This window comes from Oncorhynchus clarkii, chromosome 13, assembly GCF_045791955.1.
Source record: "Oncorhynchus clarkii lewisi isolate Uvic-CL-2024 chromosome 13, UVic_Ocla_1.0, whole genome shotgun sequence".
NCBI lineage: Eukaryota > Metazoa > Chordata > Actinopteri > Salmoniformes > Salmonidae > Oncorhynchus > Oncorhynchus clarkii.
Genome location: NC_092159.1, coordinates 61,938,005 through 61,963,486, shown reverse-complemented (window position 1 = coordinate 61,963,486; position 25,482 = coordinate 61,938,005). Strand labels below are relative to the sequence as shown.

The 25,482-nt window shown below is 40.0% G+C and overlaps 1 protein-coding gene across 1 annotated transcript in view; it reads right to left on the bottom strand.

The window, feature by feature from the left end:
* LOC139423617 (NLR family CARD domain-containing protein 3-like) overlaps nt 1–16,044 on the bottom strand; it is a 33,606-nt gene extending 17,562 nt beyond the window's left edge. Inside the window, exons 1-6 of the mRNA XM_071175201.1 lie at nt 15,440–16,044; nt 6,532–6,648; nt 6,171–6,255; nt 5,817–6,045; nt 3,655–5,446; nt 713–886 (exon numbers count right to left, since the gene is read on the bottom strand). Coding sequence (XP_071031302.1) covers nt 713–886; nt 3,655–5,446; nt 5,817–6,045; nt 6,171–6,255; nt 6,532–6,648; nt 15,440–16,044 — 3,002 coding nt within the window. The remainder of the gene's footprint in view (nt 1–712; nt 887–3,654; nt 5,447–5,816; nt 6,046–6,170; nt 6,256–6,531; nt 6,649–15,439) is intronic.
* Between the last annotated feature and the right edge of the window lie 9,438 nt (nt 16,045–25,482).

Here is a 25,482-nt window from a genome sequence, read left to right as displayed (position 1 = left end):
GACAAATGTATAGGACAAATATTTGAGTAGACTGACAAGAACATTTTAAAAAGCAGTATCAGTCAAAAGACAGACAGTGAGGTATCAGATTTAGATTGTATTGAGCATACAGTCCACACCATATATATTTCGACAGTGAAGCAAACATTTAAAATGTGGATCTATACTCCATAATTTTGGATTTGAGATCAAATGTTTCATATGATGTGACAGTCTATAATGTCACCTTTTATTTGAGGGTATTTTCAGACATATCTGTTTCACGTTTAGAAAAATAAAAGCACTTCATGTGTCTAGTCCCCCTATTTGAAGAAGTCATAAGTAATTCTGACCAATTCACTTATTGCGTATCAAAGTAGTTAAAAGTTTAGTATTTGGTTCCATATTCCTTGCCAACAATGAATACATCAAGCCTGTGACTACCATGATGAAGAAAAAGCATGAATTAATCATTAATAATAATAATGAGTGAGATAGTTACAGAGGCTACAACAAGACATATTAACCTCTCACCATTAACCTCAAATAAAAGGTGATTTTCTGTAGTGTCGCTTAATATGAAACATTTGATCTCAAATCTAAAAAGCATAGAGCCAAATTTGAAATGTTCCCTTCACTGTACAAACACATATGATGTGGACTATGTGCCTGGTAAAAGCATGTGGATCTGGTGAACAGTTATCACTTGTTGACCAACTACAGGAATACTGACCTCAGAGTCTCCAGTTTACAGTTGGGATTCCCAAGTCCAGCAGAGAGAAGTTTCACTCCTGAATCCTTCAGGTCATTCTTACTCAGATCCAGCTCTCTCAGGTGTGAGAGTTTTGACTTCAGAGCTGAGACCAGAGAAGCACAGCCTTCCTCTGTGACTCCACAGCCTGACAACCTGACAAAGATATCATCATGACTTCACAAAGACACTGTTAATTTAACACCAGTAGTGTAGAAGAACAATGGCAGATGCATTTGGTTAATTCTCCCACGCAACATATAGATTCATCTACCGTCTCCTTGTCACGATCGTCGTAAGAAACGGACCAAAGCGCAGCGTGGTGTGAATGCATCATTTTAATGGATGACAAAAACACAAAGTAAATTGAACAAAACAATAAATGAACAATGACCGTGAAGCTATATACCAAATGTGCTGACATAAGCCCCCAATCACCCACAATGACAAAACAGGCTACCTAAATATGGTTCCCAATCAGAGACAACGACTAACACCTGCCTCTGATTGAGAACCATATCAGGCCAAACACAGAAACAGACAAACTAGACATACAACATAGAATGCCCACTCAGATCACACCCTGAACAAACAAAACATATAAACATACAAAGCAAACTATTGTCAGGGCGTGACAGTACCCCCCAGCTCCTGACTGAGGGGCAGCTCCGGACTGAGGGGCAGCTCCGGACTGAGGGGCAGCTCCGGACTGAGGGGCAGCTCCGGACTGAGGGGTAGCTCAGGACTGGCTGACGGCTCTGGCAGCTCCTGGCTGGCTGGCCACTCTGGCAGCCCCTGGCTGGCTGGCGGCTCTGGCAGCCCCTGGCTGGTTGGCAGCTCTGGCAGCCCCTGGCTGGCTGACGGCTCTGGCAGCTCCTGGCTGGCTGACGGCTCTGGCAGCTCCTGGCTGGCTGACGGCTCTGGCAGGTCCTGGCTGGCTGACGGCTCTGGCAGGTTCTGGCTGGCTGACGGCTCTGGCAGCTCCTGGCTGACTGACGGCTCTGGCAGCTCCTGGCTGACTGACGGCTCTGGCAGCTCCTGGGGCTCTGACGGCTCAAGACAGACTGGCGGCTCTGACGGCTCAGGACAGACGGGAGACTCTAGCGGCTCAGGACAGACGGGAGACTCTAGCGGCTCAGGACAGATGGGAGACTCTAGCGGCTCAGGACAGACAGGAGACTCTAGCGGCTCTGGAAAGACGGGACAGTCTAGCGGCTCTAGACAGACGGGAGACTCTAGCGGCTATGGACAGACGAGAGACTCTAGCGGCTCTGGACAGACGGGAGACTCTAGCGGCTCAGGACAGACAGGAGACTCTAGCGGCTCTGGAAAGACGGGACACTCTAGCGGCTCTGGACAGACGGGAGACTCTAGCGGCTCAGGACAGACGGGAGACTCTAGCGGCTCAGGACAGACGGGAGACTCTAGCGGCTCAGGACAGACGGGAGACTCTAGCGGCTCTGGACAGACGGGAGACTCTAGCGGCTCTGGACAGACGGGAGACTCTAGCGGCTCTGGACAGACGGGAGACTCTAGCGGCTCTGGACAGACGGGAGACTCTAGTGGCTCTGGACAGACGGGAGACTCTGGCAGCTCTGGACAGACGGGAGACTCTGGCAGCTCTGGACAGACGGGAGACTCTGGCAGCGCTGGAGAGGAGGAAGGCCCTAGCAGTGCTGGACAGGCAGGAGAACCTACAGGCAGAAGACGGAGAGACAGCCTGGTGAGGGGGGCTGCCACCGGAGGGCTGGTGCGTGGAGGTGGTACTGGATAGACCGGACCGTGCAGGCGCACTGGAGCTCTTGAGCACCGAGCCTGCCTAACCTTACCTGGTTGAATGCTCCCGGTCGCCATACCAGGTGGAATAGCCCGCACTGGGCTGTGCTGGCGAACCGGGGACACCATGCGTAAGGCTGGTGCCATGTACGCCGGCCCGAGGAGACGCACTGGAGACCAGATGCGTAAAGCCGGCTTCATGGCACCTGGCTCGATGCCCACTCTAGCCCGGCAGATACGAGGAGCTGGAATGTACCGCACCGGGATATGCACACGCACTGGGGAAACTGTGCGCTCCACGGCATAACACGGTGCCTGCCCGGTCCCTCTCTCTCTCCGGTAAGCACAGGAAGTTGGCACAGGTCTCCTACCTGGCTTAGTCACACTCCCTGTGTCCCCCCCCCCAATAAATTTTTGGGGCTGCCTCTCGGGCTTCCTTTCGCACCGCCGTGCTAACTCCATTCGCTGGTATCCCTCCTCACACTGCTCCAGAGAATCCCAGGCGGGCTTCGGCACTCTCCCTGGGTCGACCGACCATCTGTCTATCTCCTCCCAAGTTGTAACAATGTCCAGATCTCGCTCCCATGTCCAGGAGTCCTGTGATCGCTGCTCCTCCTGCTGCTGCCTGTTACCACACCACTTGGTCCTTTTGTGGTGGGTGATTCTGTCATGATCGTCGTAAGAAGCGGACCAAAGCGCAGCGCGGTGTGAATGCATCATTTTAATGGATGACAAAAACACGAAGTAAATTGAACAAAACAATAAATGAACAATGACCGTGAAGCTATTTAAACAAAATGTGCTGACACAAGCAACTAACATAGACAATCACCCACAACCCACAACCCACAATGACAAAACAGGCTACCTAAATATGGTTCCCAATCAGAGACAATGACTAACACCTGCCTCTGATTGAGAACCATATCAGGCCAAACACAGAAACAGACAAACTAGACATACAACATAGAATGCCCACTCAGATCACACCCTGACCAAACAAAACATAGAAACATACAAAGCAAACTATGGCCAGGGCGTGACACTCCTAGAAGAGTATGGTCATATTGTTACTAATGTGAACATCAATGCACTCACTGATTCAATATGTTTTTCATGAATGCTTAAATGTCATTGTATGTACTCACAGAGCAGCTCTGGAGGCTTTGACCACTGGCAGCAGCCTCAGAAGACCTTCCTGTGATCTGGAGTATTTCCTCAGGTCAAACACATCCAGCTCCTTTTCTGAAGTCAGCAACACAAAGACCAGAGCTGACCACTGTGCAGGTAAGAGTTCTTCACTGGAGACACTTCCTGATCTCAGGTATCTTTGGATCTCCTCCACTAGAGAATGGTCATTCAGTTCATTCAGACAGTGGAACAGATTGATGCACTTCTCTGGAGAGGGATTCTCCCTGATCTTCTCCTTGATGTACTTGACTGTTTCTTCATGGCTCTGTGAGCTGCTTCTTGTCTTTTTCAGTAGACCTCGTAAGTGCTTCTGATTAGACTCCATTGAGAGGCCCAGAAGGAATCGGAGGAAAAGGTCCAGGTTTCCTGTCTCACTTTGTAAGGCTTTATCCACAGCACTCTTGTAGACAGTAACTTCAGGCTTGTTTCTGAACAGCGCAGAAAGTTTCCAAGACATTGATTGAGGTTTGGCCAATAGATTACCATTGTTGTTGTTGAATGAGAGGAACACATATACAGCAGCCAGAAACTCCTGAATGCTCAGATGCACGAAGCAGTACATCTTGTTCTGGTACAGCCCACATTCCTCTTTAAAGAGCTGTGTGCACAATCCTGAGTACACTGAGGCTTCATTGACATCAATTTGAGCCATTTTCAGGTCTTCCTCATAGAAAATCAGATTGCCCTTCACAAGCTGTTGAAAAGCCAGTTTTCCAAGTGATAGAATGCTCTCTTGATTCCAGTGTGGATCGGTCTCTTCTTTCCCAAGATACTTTTCATTCTTCTGTTTGTTATGAAACTCCACAAGGTGTGTGTACATCTCAGTCAGAGTCTTGGGCATCTCTTCTCTCGTATGTTTCAGGACGTGTTCAAGGACTATTGCAGATATCCAACAGAAGACTGGAATGTGGCACATGATGTGGAGGCTCCTTGATGTCTTTATGTGTGAGAGGATTCTGCTGGCCAGGCCCTGATCACTGAATCTCTTCCTGAAGTACTCCTCCTTCTGTGGGTCATTGAACCCTCGTACCTCTGTCACCTGGTCAACACAACCTGAAGGGATCTTATTGGCTGCTGCAGGTCTTGTAGTTATCCAGAGGAGAGCAGAGGGTAGCAGATTTCCCTTGATGAGATTTGTCAGCAGAACATCCACTGAGGTTGACTTTGTGACGTCACAACAGATCTTGTTCTTCTTGAAGTCTAGGGGCAGTCGGCACTCATCTAGACCATCAAAGATGAACAGAACTTTGTACTTGTCGTAGTTGGAGATTCTTTCTTCATTGGTTTCCATTGAGAAGTGATTGAGAAGTTCAATCAAAGTGTGTTTTTTCTCTTTCATCAAATTCAGCTCCCGAAAAGGGAATGAAAATATAAATTGGACATCCTGATTTGCTTTTCCTTCAGCCCAGTCCAGAATGAACTTCTGCACAGAGACTGTTTTTCCAATGCCAGCAACTCCCTTTGTCAGCACAGTTCTGATAAGTTTGTCTTGTCCAGTTAAGGGTTTGAAGATGTCGTTACATTTGATCGCAGTCTCTGGTCTTGCTTGTTTCCTGGTTGTTGTCTCAATCTGTCTCAGCTCATGTTCATTATTGACCTCTCCTGTTCCACCCTCTGTGATGTAGAGCTCTGTGTAGATATTATTGAGAAGTGTTGGGTTTCCTTGTTTAGCGATCCCCTCAAATACACATTGAAATTTATTCTTTAGATTAGATTTGAGTTCATGTTGGCAAATCACAGCAAGCTCATCTGAATGAAGAAATAACACAGAGGATATTAATATTGCATCTGTTTCAATGCCTACAGTATTGTAGGACTGTGTTATAAAGTTTAAATTACATTAACTTATTCTCTTAACTGTGTGTATAAATGTGTATATGTTTTCATGATGCATTACACACTGGTGTGACTGATTTATATCATTATTGGCCGTATTATTTTTTTCTCTGTGTAAATTGAATTAACACAATTTTCTGCTGCTACTTGATGAGGTCACTAAGTGTTGTATAAAGGCTTCTACAATATCATTGTGTTACACGGCTACTTTAGCTGTACTTTAGTTTCAGCTTTTAAATGTTTGTTGTAAAACAGCATTCAACATGAGGCAGACAGCTCTTACTTTTTTCCAGTGTGTCAGCAAGCTCCTTCTGATTCATTTTCCTCAGGACGTGCAGTGTGATCTTCAGAGCCCCCTCTCTGGCACTGCTCTCCTGCTTCTCATCTTCAGAATCCACCACTTCCTCATCCTGCTTCTGACTCTCAAAGCCTTCTGGGAGTTCTGGACTCAGAATCCTCTTGAACATCTTCAGCTCGTTCTTCACAAATGTCATAATATTCTCTTCAAGCAACTGAAATAAAGTAATTAAGTTAAGCAAGAATATAAATGCTCCCTCATTAACACATTAATGAATGATTGACAGATCAACTTTACTGGAGGTAAACAAAAACAAATGTACATAACAGGACCACATACACTGAATATAGAGGCCAGGTCTGTTTGATGACTCTGGGAAGACTGACCACTGAGAACCTCTGACTCTGATCTCTCCTGTTGGTTTCTGTGGACAAAATATGAGATTACATCTCCTCATCCAGGGAGTGTACACACTCTCACATACTCTCTCACACACTCTCTCTCACAGACACACACACACACACACAAACACAGGGAATGTTGTGTTTGTTTAATATTGTTTTAGGACTATGAAAATGGAAAAAAACGATTAGCCTATGGATTATGAAAACACCAAAACTAAATGGGAAACTGAGAGAAGAGAAATTACTAGAGACAGTGTTGTTTAACTCCCTGACCATGACCCATGAACTCTTCTTACCTTTGTTCAGTAGAAAAGTCTCCCTTTCTAAACTGTAGAGGTTGAATCATAGACCGGTCACTCTTCATGGACACACAGCTGGTTACAGGGGAGGCTGGTCTCTCCTGCTTGATTGGACTTCAACACAACAGAGACAAACATTACATCTCTCACTTTATTTTTTTAATTTGTAAGGGGTGGATCAGCTTAATATTGCGGAAAGATTGTTGCTTCCATCAATGTAATTGTCTGCATCATTTCCAATCCCCCATATATTTTTGGGGTAAATATATATATATATCCATACACGCATGCATACATATACACATACACATACCTATATAGATACACATACATATATATATATACATATACACATATATATACATACACATACCTATATAGATACACATATATACATATACACATATATACATACACACACCTATATAGATATACATATATACATATATACATATACACATATATACATACACATACCTATATAGATACACATATATACATATACACATATATACATACACATACCTATATAGATATACATACTTTTTAAAGATTATACTCCCTGCAAACCCTACCACCCTTTCCCCAATTAGAGTAACCTAATAAACACTTCTGCTTCTACCTTCAGTTTATACATCTTATACACATTTTACAGACAAAATCGATTTTACAATAGTTCTATTTTGTTTGTTTTTAGTCCTTCCTCTATTTCTGATGTCCATCCAGTTTGATTTCTATTTGTAATTGCGCTATTTCACAAGATTTCTGAACCTATATACGTGTTACAGACCCCGAATGTTTTACATTGTTTATCTTGTTATTAGTCCCACCCTTCAGCTCCATTCAACCCCTCCCATCTATCTCTCAACGTCATCCATTTTGGATTTCTATTTCCATATATTTTTCAACTGTGCCGTGATGCTTCACAAAAGTACTGAACCTTTCTATTCTCATAGCTTCTACAGATTGTAAATTTAAAAAAAAATGTTTTGCTAAAATAATAATTATATTATTGATTGATAATAATGGCTTTTCAAATCACCCTGTATTGCTATCTACAGCGTTAGTTCTAGGCAAATGTTGCAATTCTTCAGCCATTCCTGGACCTGTCACCAAAAACGAGCAACATATGGACAATACCAAAATAAATGATCTAATGACAATTTTGGGTAGAGCAGACATGTCCATATGTCTATGTTAACTACATGTGTGACATAACTCCACCAGTCCTATTTATGATATCATTCACTAAAATATAACTTTTTTAAACATTTCTTCGAAAAATATATATATTTTTGTCAATTAGTATATTTGAATTTAACCACGATATTTGTTGTATTATTTGTTCTGTCTTTTCAGGTGGATTAAACTGAAATTGCAACCAACTTTCTAAGGCTTGTTTAAAAAATAACGATATTTTGGAGATTATTTCCTTTTCAAACAACCGAAAGTGAGCAGGTGTAATCTGAATAAAGGGGAAAAGGCCCTTCCTGAACATAGGATGAGACATTCCTACCAATTTACTAGAGAGCCTGTTTGTATTTAAGTATAACTTTTGTATGACTGATGCCTTTAGTGAGAGGTCCAATGCTTTAATATTTAATCATTTCTGCCCTCTGAATTCATATTCGTTATATAAATAGGCCCATTACATTTTGTTTAGCTTGCCATTCCAAATATAATTGAATATTTTATGTTCACATAATTCAAAAAGCAGGTCACTAGGTGTAGGCAAAATCATAATCAAATAGGTAAACTGTGATATGACTAAAGAGTTAATCAGGGTAAACTGGGATATGACTAAAGGAGTTAATCAGGGTAAACTGGGATATGACTAAAGAGTTAATCAGGGTAAACTGGGATATGACTAAAGGAGTTAATCAGGGTATTACTGGGATATGACTAAAGGAGTTAATCAGGGTAAACTGGGATATGACTAAAGAGTTAATCAGGGTAAACTGGGATATGACTAAAGGAGTTAATCAGGGTAAACTGGGATATGACTAAAGGAGTTAATCAGGGTAAACTGGGATATGACTAAAGAGTTAATCAGGGTAAACTGGGATATGACTAAAGGAGTTAATCGGTGTAAACTGGGATATGACTAAATAGTTAATCAGGGTAAACTGGGATATGACTAAAGGAGTTAATCAGGGTAAACTGGGATATGACTAAAGGAGTTAATCAGGGTAAACTGGGATATGACTAAAGGAGTTAATCAGGGTAAACTGGGATATGACTAAAGAGTTAATCAGGGTAAACTGGGATATGACTAAAGGAGTTAATCAGGGTAAACTGGGATATGACTAAAGGAGTTAATCAGTGTAAACTGGGATATGACTAAATAGTTAATCAGGGTAAACTGGGATATGACTAAAGGAGTTAATCAGGGTAAACTGGGATATGACTAAAGGAGTTAATCAGGGTAAACTGGGATATGACTAAAGGAGTTAATCAGGGTAAACTGGGATCTGACTAAAGAGTTGATCAGGGTGATTTTTCCACAAATAGACAGGTATTTTCCTTTCCATGGTAGCAAGATCTAATCTATTTTTGCTAACTTTCTATAAAAATTAATTGGAGTGAGATCATTTCTTTCTTTTGGGATTTGTATACCGAGTATGTCCACATCTCCATCAGACCATTTTATTGGTAAATTACATGGTAATGTAGAATTGGCATATTTTTGTGATCAAATACTTAATATCATCATCATAATTTGGTTTTAATCCAGAGAGAATAGCAAAAGTATCTAGATCCTCTATGAGGCCGTGGAGAGACTCTAATTGAGGTTTGAAAAGAAATCATGAATCATCAGCGTACAATGACACCTTAGTTTTTAAGCCATGGATTTCTAATCCCTTAAGATTATTGTTTGATTGGTTGGATCTCATTTTAACAGCTACATTTTGATGGCAATAATAAATAGATATGCCGATAGTGGACAACCTTGTTTTACTCCTCTAGAGAGTTTAAAACTTTCTGAGATGTAGCCATTATTTATTATTTTACACCTAGGGTTACTATACATAACTTTAACCCTATGGCAACGTTAAACTATTTTAGTCAAGATGTGATGAGCCAGAGCAACCAATCAACTTCAATGCAGGTGCTCAACCCACCACCCTCACTGTTCTCCCTCCACAAGTAACCACATCTTCTTCTCCTGTACATATACCCCTGTGACTGTGCATATACCCCTGTGACTGTACATATACCCCTGTGCCCATCTTAGTGCAACATGATCCCATCCAAGGCCTCAGCTGGATACCTAAAATATAAGAAATGTAAGCAAGATGCTATGGTATGTGTCTGTGTTTGAGTTTTTTTTAACGTTTTTTATTTATTTCACCTTTATTTAACCAGGTAGGCTAGTTGAGAACACCTTTATTTAACCAGGTAGGCTAGTTGAGAACACCTTTATTTAACGAGGTAGGCTAGTTGAGAACACCTTTATTTAACCAGGTAGGCTAGTTGAGAACACCTTTATTTAACCAGGTAGGCTAGTTGAGAACACCTTTATTTAACCAGGTAGGCTAGTTGAGAACACCTTTATTTAACCAGGTAGGCTAGTTGAGAACACCTTTATTTAACCAGGTAGGCTAGTTGAGAACACCTTTATTTAACCAGGTAGGCTAGTTGAGAACACCTTTATTTAACCAGGTAGGCTAGTTGAGAACACCTTTATTTAACCCGGTAGGCTAGTTGAGAACACCTTTATTTAACCCGGTAGGCTAGTTGAGAACACCTTTATTTAACCAGGTAGGCTAGTTGAGAACAAGTTCTCATTTACAACTGTGACCTGGCCAAGATAAAGCAAAGCAGTGCTATAAAAACAACAACACAGAGTTACACATGGAATAAAGAAACGTACAGTCAATAACACAATAGGAATATATATATATATATATATGCGTTGTGTGCAAATGTAGTAAGATTAGGGAGGTAAGGCAATAAATAGGCCATACAGGCGAAATAATTCAAATTTAGCATGAATACTGGAGTGATAGATGTGCAGATGATGATGTGCAAATAGAGATACTGTGGTGTGAAAGAGCAAATAGATAAATAACAATATGGGGATGAGGTAGTTGGGTGTGCTATTTACAGATTGGCTATGTACAGGTACAATGCTCTGACAGCTGATGCGTAAAGTTAGAGAGGGAGATATAAGTCTCCAGTTTCAGTGATTTTTGCAATTCGTTTCAGTCATTGGCAGCAGAGAACTGGAAGGAAAAGTGGCCAAAGGAAGTGTTGGCTTTGGGGATGACCAGTGAAATATACCTGCTGGAGAGCGTGCTCAGGGTGGATGTTTCTATGGTGACCAGTGAGCTGAGATAAGGCTGGCTTTACCTAGCAAAGACTTATAGATGACCTGGACCTGGTTTGGCGATGAGTATGAAGCGGGGGCCAGCCAACGAGAGCATGCAGGTCGCAAAGGTGGGTAGAATATGGGGCTTTGGTGACAAAACGGATGGCACTGTGAAAGACTACATCCAGATTTCTGAGTAAAGTGTTGAAGGCTATTTTGTAAATGACGCCGAAGCCAAGGATCAGTAGGATGGTCAGTTTTACGAGGGTTTGTTTGGCAGAATGAGTGGAGGAGGCTTTTTGCGAAATAGGAAGCCGATTCTAGATTTAGTTTTGGATTGGAGATGCTTAATGGGCTAGGGGGCAGTATTCATAGTTTTGGATGACTGATGTGCCATAAAGCAAACTGCCTGTAACTCAGAAGATAGGATACATAATATAGATAGTTGCTGCAGGGGGTGTTGAGATGTTGGCTAGGGTTGGGGTAGCCCGGTGGTCAGCTGTAGAAAAATGCTTATTGAAATTCTTGATTATCGTAGATTCATCGGTGGTGACAGTGTTTCCTAGCCTCAGTGCAGTGGGCAGATGAGAGGAGGTGCTCTTATTCTCCATAGATTTTACAGTGTCCCAAAACTTTTTGGAATTAGTGCTACAGGATGAAAATTTCTGTTTGAAAAAGCTAGCCTTAGCTTTCCTAACTGACTGTGTATATTGGTTCCTGACTTCCCTAAAAAGTTGCATATCGCAGGGGCTATTCGATGCTAATGCAGAACGCCACAGGATGTTTTTGTGCTGGTCAAGGGCAGTCAAGTCTGGGGTGAACCAAGGGCAATATCTGTTCTTATTTCTACATTTTTTTGAATGGGGCATGCTTATTTAAGATATTATTTGATTTGATTAGGATCTATTTTAGTCCCCATTTGGACTAATCTTCCAAGAGTCCTTAAACATTAAAATACCATTTATAATACGAACACATTTTCACATAAAATACACCCGATACACCCAATAAATACTCAATCTAAAAAATATTGATTCTTCATCTACTATAGTCCAACAACATTTCTATGTATTGTAATTAAATCGTTTTAAAATAATGTTAACATTTGTATATTGAAAGGTTTCTGGTTTGCTCAGTTGATTTATTCCATTTCTTTATTTCTTTACTAAACCGAGATTACATAGTCCATGAGTTTGAAGGCAATTGAAGGCAGTTTTAACAGTGAAAACTGGTTGGTATTTTCCCTATTGTAAGTAAGTTAATGGAGTTAGCCTAGGTTGCTAATGGTTTACATGAACGAGAAGGAATCAACATGGCGTCCAAACTTTCTGTACTTTCCCCCTCACGTTTTAGATCCAATTTGTTTTATGTTCTATGAACACAGGCTCAGTTTACTTTAGGTAATATACAGTGGGGCAAAAAAGTATTTAGTCAGCCACCAATTGTGCAAGTTCTCCCACTTAAAAAGATGAGAGAGGCCTGTAATTTTCATCATAGGTACACTTCAACTATGACAGACAAAATGAGAAAAAAAATATCCAGAAAATCACATTGTAGGATTTTTTATGAATTTATTTGCAAATTATGGTGGAAAATAAGTATTTGGTCACCTACAAACAAGCAAGATTTCTGGCTCTCACAGACCTGTAACTTCTTCTTTAAGAGGCTCCTCTGTCAGCAGTACCAACATTGGCCCAAATAGTCAATCTCAAGGCCACTGGGTCACGTTAAGTAACCGCCACTTTCAGGTAGGTACTGTTAAGGTGTATGACACCACCCTGTCATAATGTATCTCTATCTTTTCCAGGGAACATCCCTTACCAACCCCACTGACATCAACAATTAGACAGGTATCCTTTATTTTCTGTCTGCCATTAACATGATTGCAGGTTGCAAGATCAAATCCCCAAGCTGACAAGGTACAAATCTGTCATTCTGACCTTGAACAAGGCAGTTAACCCATTGAAAATAAGAATTTGTTTTTAACTGACTTGCCTAGTAAAATGTATATTTTTTAAATTGGGCGAACACTAAACATGTTTGCTTATTTATTTCTGGCCACTCTTCCGTAAAGCCCAGCTCTGTGGAGTGTACAGCTTAAAGTGGTCCTATGGACAGATACTCCAATCTCTGCTGTGGAGCTTTGCAGCTCCTTCAGGGTTATGTTTGGTCTCTTTGTTGCCTCTCTGATTAATGCTCTCCTTGCCTGGTCTGTAAGTTTTGGTGGGCGGCCCTCTCTTGGCAGGCTTGTTGTGGTGCCATATTCTTTCCATTTTTTAATAATGGATTTAATAGTGCTCTGTGGGATGTTCAAAGTTTGGGATATTTTTTTATAACCCAACCCTGATCTGTACTTCTCCACAACTTTGTCCCTGACCTGTTTGGAGAGCTCCTTGGTCTTCATGGTGCCGCTTGCTTTGGTGGTGCCCCTTGCTTAGTGGTGATGCAGACTCTAGGGCCTTTCAGAACTGGTGTATATATACTGAGATCATGTAACAAATCATGTGACACTTAGATTGCACACAGGTGGACTTTATTTAACTAATTCTGTGACTTCTTTAGGGGCTTCTTAGCAAAAGGTGTGAATACCTATGCATGCACCACTTTTCTGTTTTATTAATACTTTTTTTAAACAAGTCATTTTAGTAATTTCACTTCACCAATTTGACTATTTTGTGTATGTCGATTACAAGAAATCCAAATAAATATACATTTAAATTACAGGTTGGAATGCAACACAATAGGAAAAACGTCAAAGGGGACGAAGGCACTGTATATATTCAACCACAAGGGTGTACTAATGAGCTATGGGGGGGGGGGGGCAGGCATTGAAATTATATTATGTATATGATGCCTGTTTATTCATAAAAAGCAGAAGATGGTAAATAACATTAATTGGTTAGCCTAATCAAATTAATAGGAATACATTTAGCCTAATTGGTAACAAATATGACGTGGGGGAAAGTCAGGATCCTAGTCAGGCTTTTGTTTGTCAATTACAGATTAAATATAGGTCTTCATATGTATCAAATATGTAGGCAAATGTGGGCTAAATCAATGACAAACAGCTTAAATGTTCAGGCTTCATCATTATCTGTGATTAAAACATGCTGGTGTGTTTTCGGTTCCGTTTAGTCCCAAGGATATGCGTAAGAACGCAACTGCACTGAAATGAATAGCCTGACTCAATGGGATTCTCCTGAATAATAAATGTTTTTATCTGTTAATCTGTTTGGTCTATGTATAGACCCATAACGATTCAAACATTTTGGTATTTTGCATTAGACATAGCTCTACATTGCATAGCATTTAATAAACCAACCACATTTTCCTGTGATGTTTAGACTGCGCAAGACCTCCGATAGGCTAGTAGACTGCAGAAATAATCGTGTCGTTTTATCATTGTTATAGCCTAGATCGCTTTATAAAATCTGGACTGTTGCTTTTCCTATGGCTAAGCAAACAAGTGGTAGCATATGCTTTTTTGCACGTCTCTATAACAAGGCCTATATCCTCACATACCCACTCAATTCGAACCCTGCTTTTAACCATAAGGCATCCACAGAAATGTATAGACAAACGATGGCATCGTGACAGTGATTATGTCTGTTAATCCGGTAAACTGGGAAGTGGAGGGAAACGTGATTTTCAGGTCAGAGAAAGATGCCAGAGATTCGAAGTTGGATGACTGTTCAAAACAAAGCAAAAATCCCAGTCTGAGCTCATTTTTTTCAGAGTTCCCAGTACAACTGTATGTTTATTCAACTGAAATGTGTCTTCCACATGTAACCCAACCCCTTTGAGTCAGAGAGGTGCAGGGAGCTGCCATAATCGAAATCCAAGTATCCATCGCCCGGGGAACAATGGGTTAACTGCCTTGCTCGGGCAAAACATTTTTTTATCTTGTCAGTTTGGGATTCCATCTAGCAATCTTGGTAGCCACTAGGCTACCAAGAAGCCCTTGTGTTTGTATTGATGCAAGAAATAGGCATATATATACAGTACTGTTGGCTGCGATATCAACTAGCCTAATACTTTTTGTATCGAGGTGGGGAATTTAACAGACACTTAAACTAACACGTAAGGCATAACACATGTAGATGTTTTTAAAGGCGTTCATAACAAACTTACACGCAAACTGACACGTGACATGTCAGTGACACATTACGCGACGTGAACACCACGTGAACTCTACGTCTACATGACGTGTACGTGTCACGTGACGTGAACACGTTGGCAGTTTGACACCATATAAATAAACTTGTCTCCATTGACAGTCCATGTTAATTCATGGCTTTAATTCATGCCGTTAATTCATGGCACTATTTTTATGGCACTAAGAAGACGTTAGGTGACATGGTGAGAGGTATCAGTAGCGTCACAAGGCTTAATTCTGTTATGAATCAACCCCCCCCCCCCCCCCCATAGCTGCTGGTAGAGTAGCTAGCTAACAGGTCGTTCGTCTGTCCCTTGTCTCAAGGATGATGTCGAATCGGGTGAACAACAAAATGTAACAAGGATAGGGAGTGAAAAGGATCTGGCAACACATACTGTCCCTGGCCATTAAGCAAAAAAGCTAATTGAACATTAAACGTTGGCGTCTCAACACTGTAGCGAATGCCATTGTTATTCCCCAAGATCACCTCAGCCCACTCTGCACATGACTGGACAATATCCTTGGCGCCACACCGTACAGGGACGCGGGCAGTTCTGTACAGGGACGCGGACAGTTCTGTACAGGGACGCGGACAGTTCTGTACAGGGACGCGGGCAGTTCTGTACGGGGACGCGGGCAGTTCTGTACAGGGACGCGGGCAGTTCTGTACAGGGACGCGGGCAGTTCTGTACAGGGACGCGGGCAGTTCTGTACAGGGACGCGGGCAGTTCTGTACAGGGACGCGGGCAGTTCTGTACAGGGACGCGGGCAGTTCTGTACAGGGACGCGGGCAGTTCTGTACAGGGACGCGGGCAGTTCTGTACAGGGACGCGGGCAGTTCTGTACAGGGACGCGGGCAGTTCTGTACAGGGACGCGGGCAGTTCTGTACAGGGACGCGGGCAGTTCTGTACAGGGACGCGGACAGTTCTGTACAGGGACGCGGGCAGTTCTGTACAGGGACGCGGGCAGTTCTGTACAGGGACGCGGGCAGTTCTGTACAGGGACGCGGGCAGTTCTGTACAGGGACACAGGCAGTTCCATAATGTGGACATGAGCAGTGCCATACAAACTGAACACTGTCTTTACAGTGGGTTACATTAGCAATATATATATATTTTTTATTATTTAAAACAAACATTAATATTTTTTTTATAACATTCTTTTGAGATCTGGGCCCATATCCACAAAGCGTCTCAGAGTAGAAAATTGGTGCTGAGAATAAAGACATTTTACTCAACTAATATAAGATGTGCATGAAGTCTGTAGTCCCACCTAGTCGGCAGATATTTAGGACGGTTCATGAGCTGTCCTAACTAGTTAAGTGTTAACAGCAGGTGTCTTGATAGAATAATGTGTAACGGATGTGAAACGGCTAGCTTAGTTAGCGTGGGCGCTAAATAGCGTTTCAATCAGTGACGTCACTTGCTCTGAGACCTTGAAGTAGTAGTTCCCCTTGCTCTGCAAGGGCCGCGGCTTTTGTGGAGCGATGGGTAACGATGCTTCGAGGGTGACTGTTGATGTGTGCAGAAGGTCCCTAGTTCGCGCCCGGGTATGGGCGAGGGGACGGTCTAAAAATATACTGTTACAAATGCAGTGAGTCAGCGGTTCCTGCGCCACATGTAATTGGATGACAACAGCATGTCAGTTGTTCTTCTACCTTATAATAATGATACATCTGCAAAGCATTTAAGCTTCATTTTGGCAGATTAACTCATACTTATTTCAAAAGATTAACTCAGGTTTTCGCCCAGTGGCAAATGAGTTGGAGCTGTGGCAGGCATTGGACCTGTCCCGGGCCAGGAAAAAACAGGCGGATTTATCGGAACACTGGAGGGCTGCTGTGTTCACATCCTCAAAACAATCCCCTTTTGTTGGGCCATTGAACAAGGCCCTTAACCCCACAACATGCCCTCCATTCAGGGGAGCTGCACTGAGGTTGAACCTGTGGTCGTCTCAACTGTATGTGTGAGGTCTGCTGTTTGGGGGGTTGAGAACGGAGCAGAACACACATTGCTGTTGTTTGCTGTAACTAATGAACAAGGTTGTACTGTACTGTATTGTTCTGTACTGTATTGTATTGTATTGTACTGTATTGTTCTGTACTGTATTGTATTGTATTGTACTGTATTGTTCTGTACTGTATTGTATTGTATTGTACTGTATTGTTCTGTACTGTATTGTATTGTATTGTACTGTATTGTACTGTATTGTATTGTACTGTACTGTACTGTATTGTACTGTATTGTATTGTACTGTATTGTACTGTATTGTATTGTACTGTACTGTACTGTATTGTACTGTATTATACTGTACTGTATTGTATTGTACTGTACAATATTGTACTGTATTGTATTGTACTGTATTGTATTGTATTGTATTGTACTGTATTGTACTGTATTGTATTGTACTGTATTGTATTGTACTGCATTGTATTGTACTGTAATGTACTGTATTGTACTGTATTGTATTGTACAGTACTGTATTGTACTGTACTGTATTGTACTGTACTGTACTGTATTATATTGTACTGTACTGTATTGTACTGTACTGTATTGTACTGTATTGTATTGTATTGTACTGTATTGTACTGTATTGTATTGTACTGTACTGTATTGTATTGTACTGTATTGTACTGTATTGTATTGTATTGTATTGTACTGTATTGTATTATACTGTACTGTATTGTACTGTATTGTACTGTATTGTATTGTACTGTATTGTATTGTATTGTACTGTATTGTATTGTACTGTATTGTATTGTATTGTACTGTATTGTATTGTACTGTATTGTACTGTACTGTATTGTATTGTACTGTACTGTAAAGAAGTCATCCAGAGTTGACGTGGGCCATCGTTCAAACAAAGAGATGCCTCCCTGGACAAGTGTGTTTACATATAATGAAGATCAATTCTACCCCCCAATACTTTTATTACACAGTATATATTTTTTTTTATATAATAATAATACATTTAAGTCATTACATTTAGGATAGATAGTACTCTGACATCTATAGCGTTTACAGTAATGACATCTATAGTGTTTACAGTAATGACTATTACCCCCAAATTACATTGTGGATAGATAGTACTCTGACATCTATAGCGTTTACAGTAATGACATCTATAGTGTTTACAGTAATGACTATTACCCCCAAATTACATTGTGGATAGATAGTACTCTGACATCTATAGCGTTTACAGTAATGACATCTATAGTGTTTACAGTAATGACTATTACCCCCCCATTACATTGTGGATAGATAGTACTCTGACATCTATAGCGTTTACAGTAATGACATCTATAGTGTTTACAGTAATGACTATTACCCCCCCATTACATTGTGGATAGATAGTACTCTGACATCTATAGCGTTTACAGTAATGACATCTATAGTGTTTACAGTAATGACTATTACCAACCCATTACATTGTGGATAGATAGTACTCTGACATCTATAGTGTTTACAGTAATGACATCTATAATGTTTACAGTAATGACATCTATAGTGTTTACAGTAATAACATCTATAATGTTTACAGTAATGACATCTATAGTGTTTACAGTAATAACATCTATAATGTTTACAGTAATGACATCTATAGTGTTTACAGTAATAACATCTATAATGTTTACAGTAATAACATCTATAGCGTTTACAGTAATGACATCTGTAGTGTTTACAGTAATGACTATTACCAACCCATTACATTGTGGATAGATAGTACTCTGACATCTATAGTGTTTACAGTAATGACATCTATAATGTTTACAGTAATGACATCTATAATGTTTACAGTAATGACATCTATTATGTTTACAGTAATGACTATTACCCATCATGAGCTATTTTAATCCCGCCCCTCTGCTCCTCTCAGCCCAGTCCACCTGTCTCTGTAGAACATCCTCTTGATTTCCACCTGGCATATATTATTCAACTGTGTTGTGAGTCTTACATGGATTTGAACCTTTCTAGTCTCATAGTATCCACAGACTGTAAGTTAAAGATACAGATTTTTCATGAGAGTATTATTCTATTGTTGATTGACTAATTATGACTGACTGTGACTTTTCAAATCCCCCAGCGCTGTTATTTCTAAGGATAATTATAAATAAATATTGATGGTTTTCAACAATTCATACTTTCCTATAAATTATATTCATAGCGAATGATATTACTATTTTATAGTAGTATCCATAATTCATAAATGGCACCATGTAGGGTTCTATACAGAATCATTTTGTTTCAGTGAAGAAGATGATTTTTCTTGGTTTCTCAAATGACTGCCTCGCCTGGTTCACCAACTACTTCTCAGATAGAGTTCAGTATGTCAAATCGGAGGGCCTGTTGTCTGGACCTCTGGCAGTCTCTATGGGGGTGCCACAGGGTTCAATTCCGGGACGACTCTTTTCTCTGTATACATCAATGATGTCTCTCTTGCTGCTGGTGATTTTCGGCCCTTCTTTGGATACTGTGTTAACTAACCTCCAGACGAGATTCAGTGCCATACAACTCTCCTTCCGTGGCCTCCAACTGCTCTTAAATGCAAGTAAAACTAAATGCATGCTATTCAACCGATCGCTGCCCGCACCTGCCCGCCCGATTAGCATCACTACTCTGAACGGTTCTGACTTAGAATATGTGGACAACTACAAATACCTAGGTGTCTGGTTAGACTATAAACCCTCCTTCCAGACTTACATTAAACATCTCCAATCCAAATTAAATCTAGAATCAGCTTCCTATTTCGCAACAAAGCATCCTTCACTCATGCTGCCAAACAGACCCTCGTAAAACTGACCATCCTACCGATCCTTGACTTCGGCGATGTCATTTACAAAATAGCCTCCAATACCCTACTCAACAAATTGGATGCAGTCTATTACATTGCCATCCATTTTGTCACCAAAGCCCCATATACTACCCACCACTGCGACCTGTATGCTGTAGTTGGCTGGCCCTCGCTTCATATTCATTGCCAAACCTACTGGCTCCAGGTCATCTATAAGTCTTTGCTAGGTAAAGCCCCGCCTTATCTCAGCTCACTGATCACCATAGCAGCACCCACCCGTAGCAAGCGCTCCAGCAGGTATATTTCACTGGTCATCCTCAAAGCCTATTCCTGCCTTTCCTTCCAGTTCTCTGCTGCCAATGACTGGAACGAATTGCAAAAATCACTGAAGCTGGAGACTCATATCTTCTTCACTAACTTTAAGCATCAGCTGTCAGAGCAGCTTACAGATCATTGCACCTGTACATAGCCCATCTGTAAATAGCCCATCCAACTACCTCATCCCCATATTGTTATTTTTTTTGCACCCCAGTATCTCCACTTGCACATCATCTTCTACACATCTATCACTCCAGTGTTAATGCTACATTGTAATTATTTCTGCACTATGGCCTATTTATTCCCTTACCTCCCTAATCTTACTACATTTGCACACACTGTATATATACATTTCTACTGTGTTATTGACTGTATGTTTGTTTATTCCATGTGTAACTGTTGTTTTTTGTATCACACTGCTTTGCTTTTATCTTGGCCAGGTCGCAGTTGTAAATGAGAACTTGTTCTCAACTGGCCGACCTGGTTAAATAATGGTGAATTTAAAATACATATAAAAAACTCTAGAGTTCCGATCAAAGAACCCTATAAAAGGGATTCTATATAGAACTTTTAGTGGTTCTGGATATTAAGCAAGATAGAACCCTTTTTGGTTTAAACAGGAGTGAAGAGTGTGTTGATAAAACGGTTTATATTGTCAGAATTCAGCTTGTAACAACGATCAGAACTAGTAAAAACAATAAGGTTATGCATGCCAACATGTTAGGCAATAATTAACAGTAGGCAAAATGATTGTGTCATGTAAAAATTCTATAGTATGTGTGTGTGCGTGTGTGTGTGTGCTGGTGAGACAACCACATATCACAGTCAAATTTACAGGATACATACATTTCATTCCAGCTACGTATATAGCATTTCACAAAACAGATATTAAAATATAAAAATCTATTAATTAAAATCTTAGAACAATATTTTAGACACATGAAGTTACCCATAAGCAATAATTTCTGATTAAAAAAAACGAATATAACTTTGATATAACGTTTTAGAAATAAACGTTATAAATTCTTAAACAACAATGTCATCTCACCTCATAGCTTTGGTGTCATGTTCCCCAGAGAGACTCATTTTAGAGGCAGGGGCCCCCTCCTCTCTCTCCCAATAGAGACTCATTTTAGAGAACTGTCGTCTAAACAGAGATCCAACATGTTGGTTGTGGTTAACACAGTGAAAACTAATTATGGAATGTCAATTGTTCTATTGTATCATTATCTCTTAGAAATAAAACATTTACTAACAGACATCCAAACAGTCAGGTTATTTAATGCATCACATGAACATGTAGTGGTGACTGATATGTTTCTCCTCTTCTCCATGTAGAGAAACTATTGATAATAACAATACAATAATAATAATAATAATAAATTCTCACTTTGTCTTTTAATCATTTCACTCATTCTAGTGTGCTGCTTTGTTCAACAGTTATTAATTTAATTCATAATAGCAATGTTAATAAAAGTATTTGTGGTTTCATACCAAATTACACAGGAAGCAGGAGATCTTGTAATTTTAAAAACAACAAATGTTCTGATATTCTGTCAGATAATTTAGAACTATGACACATTAACATTTTTACAAATGGTAAAATAACCAGATATACCAATCCTATAATACGATATACGAACAATATGTTTTTAAATTTGACTTGCCTACGCCCAGTTAGCGCCATTTAGTATGATTGAACTGTCACGTAGCTGTCCCAGGTGAAATGGACTGTTAGATCTGAGTGTTTAACTGTCATTCTCTATACTAAAATAATACCATACATTTAATGTCTCTACACACTTTACAATAATCCCTGGGAAGAGTCTTACCTTGTAGCCTGAATTCACAACCAGAACATGTCAAGTCATTGAGATATTATCCATTGTGCTGAGAGAGAACCTTCCTGATGACAAGTGGCTCTGTATCTATGTTCTATGTTCAGTTGATCTTTGGATGCAATAATATCTGGTCAAAGTCTAGTGACACAACGTCATACTATATCATAAACATAACAATAGTTTCACCTTTGGCCAGTAGAGGCCATGGTATATTATAACATGAAGAATCATTATGATGATCCAGGTTCATACTATTACATGTAGAATCATTATGATGGATCCAGGTTCATACTATAACATTATGATGATCCAGGTTCATACAATAACATGTAGAATCATTATGATGATCCAGGTTCATACTATAACATGTAGAATCATTATGATGATCCAGGTTCATACTATAACATGTAGAATCATTATGATGATCCAGGTTCATACAATAACATGTAGAATCATTATGATGGATCCAGTGTCAACATATCTCAAACTTTGAAGTATACAGTGGGGTCCCAAATTATTGACACTCTTGACACCCTCAAACCAACTATTAGTGTCCTGATTCAGATCTGTTTAAACCAACTCTTAGTTTCCTGATTCAGATCTGTTTAAACCAACTCTTAGTGTCCTGATTCAGATCTGTTCAAACCAACTCTTAGTGTCCTGATTCAGATCTGTTCAAACCAACTCTTAGTTTCCTGATTCAGATCTGTTCAAATCAACTCTTAGTATCCTGATTCAGATCTGTTTTAACCAACTCTTAGTTTCCTGATTCAGATCTGTTCAAATCAACTCTTAGTTTCCTGATTCAGATCTGTTCAAACCAACTCTTAGTGTCCTGATTCAGATCTGTTTAAACCAACTTTTAGTTTCCTGATTTAGATCTGTTCAAACCAACTCTTAGTGTCCTGATTCAGATCTGTTCAAACCAACTCTTAGTTTCCTGATTCAGATCTGTTCAAATCAACTCTTAGTTTCCTGATTCAGATCTGTTCAAACCAAACTTAGTTTCCTGATTCAGATCTGTTCAAACCAACTCTTCTGACTGTCATTGTCATGCCATGTATATCTAAAGGAGTTGGCTAAATCACACACAGATCTGGGAGCAGACTAATGTGGGTTGCCAGTTAGAATGTTTGTCTCTGGTTTCTGGTTTGTGGTCAGCAGTGATGGCTGGTGGCATGGAGTTCAGGCTCATAATAATGTCTGTAATAAAATGAATAGAATGGTATCAAACACATACAGTACCTACAATTCACTTCACTTCATTCCAGACCTTATTATGAGCCGTTCATTCTCACCTTACCATTCTCCTCTGGTGGTCAGTGGGCACAGCATGGTTGGGGTCAATAGTGTCTATTGTCTTCAGTTGTAGGAGGCTTCCACTCCCAAGACCAAGTGATGTCATCGGCAGGCGACCACCAGATACAGTTGTCCCATGGTCCAGGCTTTGGGCTGCCAGGCCAGGCAATATATCTCAGGATATTTTAGCATAACTGTTGTCACACAAGTGGCTCTAACAATATTTGTATGAGTTGATTTAGAACAGCCTGCCTGAGGTGATTGGTGAGATGGAAATAGGACTCCTCCCACCCGTGACTGTATCAACCCCAGTAGGGAGGCGCTCCTCTAGGAAGTTGTCAGTCTTGTTCCTGGACACATCATTAGAAATTAGAAAAAAAATTGTCTGTTTCCATACACTCAGCTCTTCTTCTAGTACTAGTGATAACCGCAGCTCTGACTCAGCCCCTTCACAACAAACAACAAAAACAACAACAAAATATTATTTATAAAATGTGATGTATTAATGTTTTTTGAACACTAGTTGTTTAACGATATATTGGTTGTGAACATAACTAATGCTGAGTGACAGTAATTGTTGTTTTATATGTTTTATAATGTGTTTATAGTTTATTATGTGTTTAAAGTGAGGAATACAACATCCTTTCTTTAAAACATTTATTTGTATACTATGTCGTGAGCCTCCTCTACTTCCTGGAATCCAACGTAGCTTGGGGTCAGCGTTGGGGTCCGGGTATTTATACTGAATTGCTGCGACCACACAAGCTAGGAGTACCTGGCGTTGGCGTCAACCGAGACGTTCTCCCCTCAGCATCCACTCCAAAGTCATCCTGTAGGAAACCAGTCTGTATTGTTTAGATGAGAGAGAAAACAACTACATGTCAATGTGATATTCAACAATTCAAAAGAAACAATAGGCCTTTACAACATAAACTATAACATTAGTATCAGGGATCATGAGGCCTTTACAACATAAAATATAACATTAGTCTCAGGGATCATGAGGCCTTTACAACATAAAATATAACATTAGTCTCAGGGATCATGAGGCCTTTACAACATAAACTATAACATTAGTATCAGGGATCATGAGGCTTTTATAACATAAAATATAACATTAGTCTCAGGGATCATGAGGCTTTTATAACAAACTATAACATTAGTCTCAGGGATCATGAGGCCTTTACAACATAAAATATAACATTAGTCTCAGGGATCATGAGGCTTTTACAACATAAACTATAACATTAGTCTCAGGGATCATGAGGCTTTTATAACAAACTATAACATTAGTCTCAGGGATCATGAGGCCTTTACAACATAAACTATAACATTAGTCTCAGGGATCATGAGGCCTTTACAACATAAAATATAACATTAGTCTCAGGGATCATGAGGCTTTTACAACATAAAATATAACATTAGTCTCAGGGATCATGAGGCTTTTACAACATAAAATATAACATTAGTCTCAGGGATCATGAGGCTTTTACAACATAAACTATAACATTAGTCTCAGGGATCATGAGGCCTTTACAACAAACTATAACATTAGTATCAGGGATCATGAGGCTTTTATAACATAAACTATAACATTAGTCTCAGGGATCATGAGGCTTTTATAACAAACTATAACATTAGTCTCAGGGATCATGAGGCCTTTACAACATAAAATATAACATTAGTCTCAGGGATCATGAGGCCTTTACAACATAAAATATAACATTAGTCTCAGGGATCATGAGGCTTTTACAACATAAACTATAACATTAGTCTCAGGGATCATGAGGCTTTTACAACATAAACTATAACATTAGTCTCAGGGATCATGAGGCCTTTACAACAAACTATAACATTAGTCTCAGGGATCATGAGGCCTTTACAACAAACTATAACATTAGTATCAGGGATCATGAGGCTTTTATAACATAAACTATAACATTAGTCTCAGGGATCATGAGGCCTTTACAACATAAAATATAACATTAGTCTCAGGGATCATGAGGCTTTTATAACAAACTATAACATTAGTATCAGGGATCATGAGGCTTTTACAACATAAAATATAACATTAGTCTCAGGGATCATGAGGCTTTTATAACAAACTATAACATTAGTATCAGGGATCATGAGGCTTTTATAACATAAACTATAACATTAGTCTCAGGGATCATGAGGCTTTTATAACAAACTATAACATTAGTATCAGGGATCATGAGGCTTTTACAAC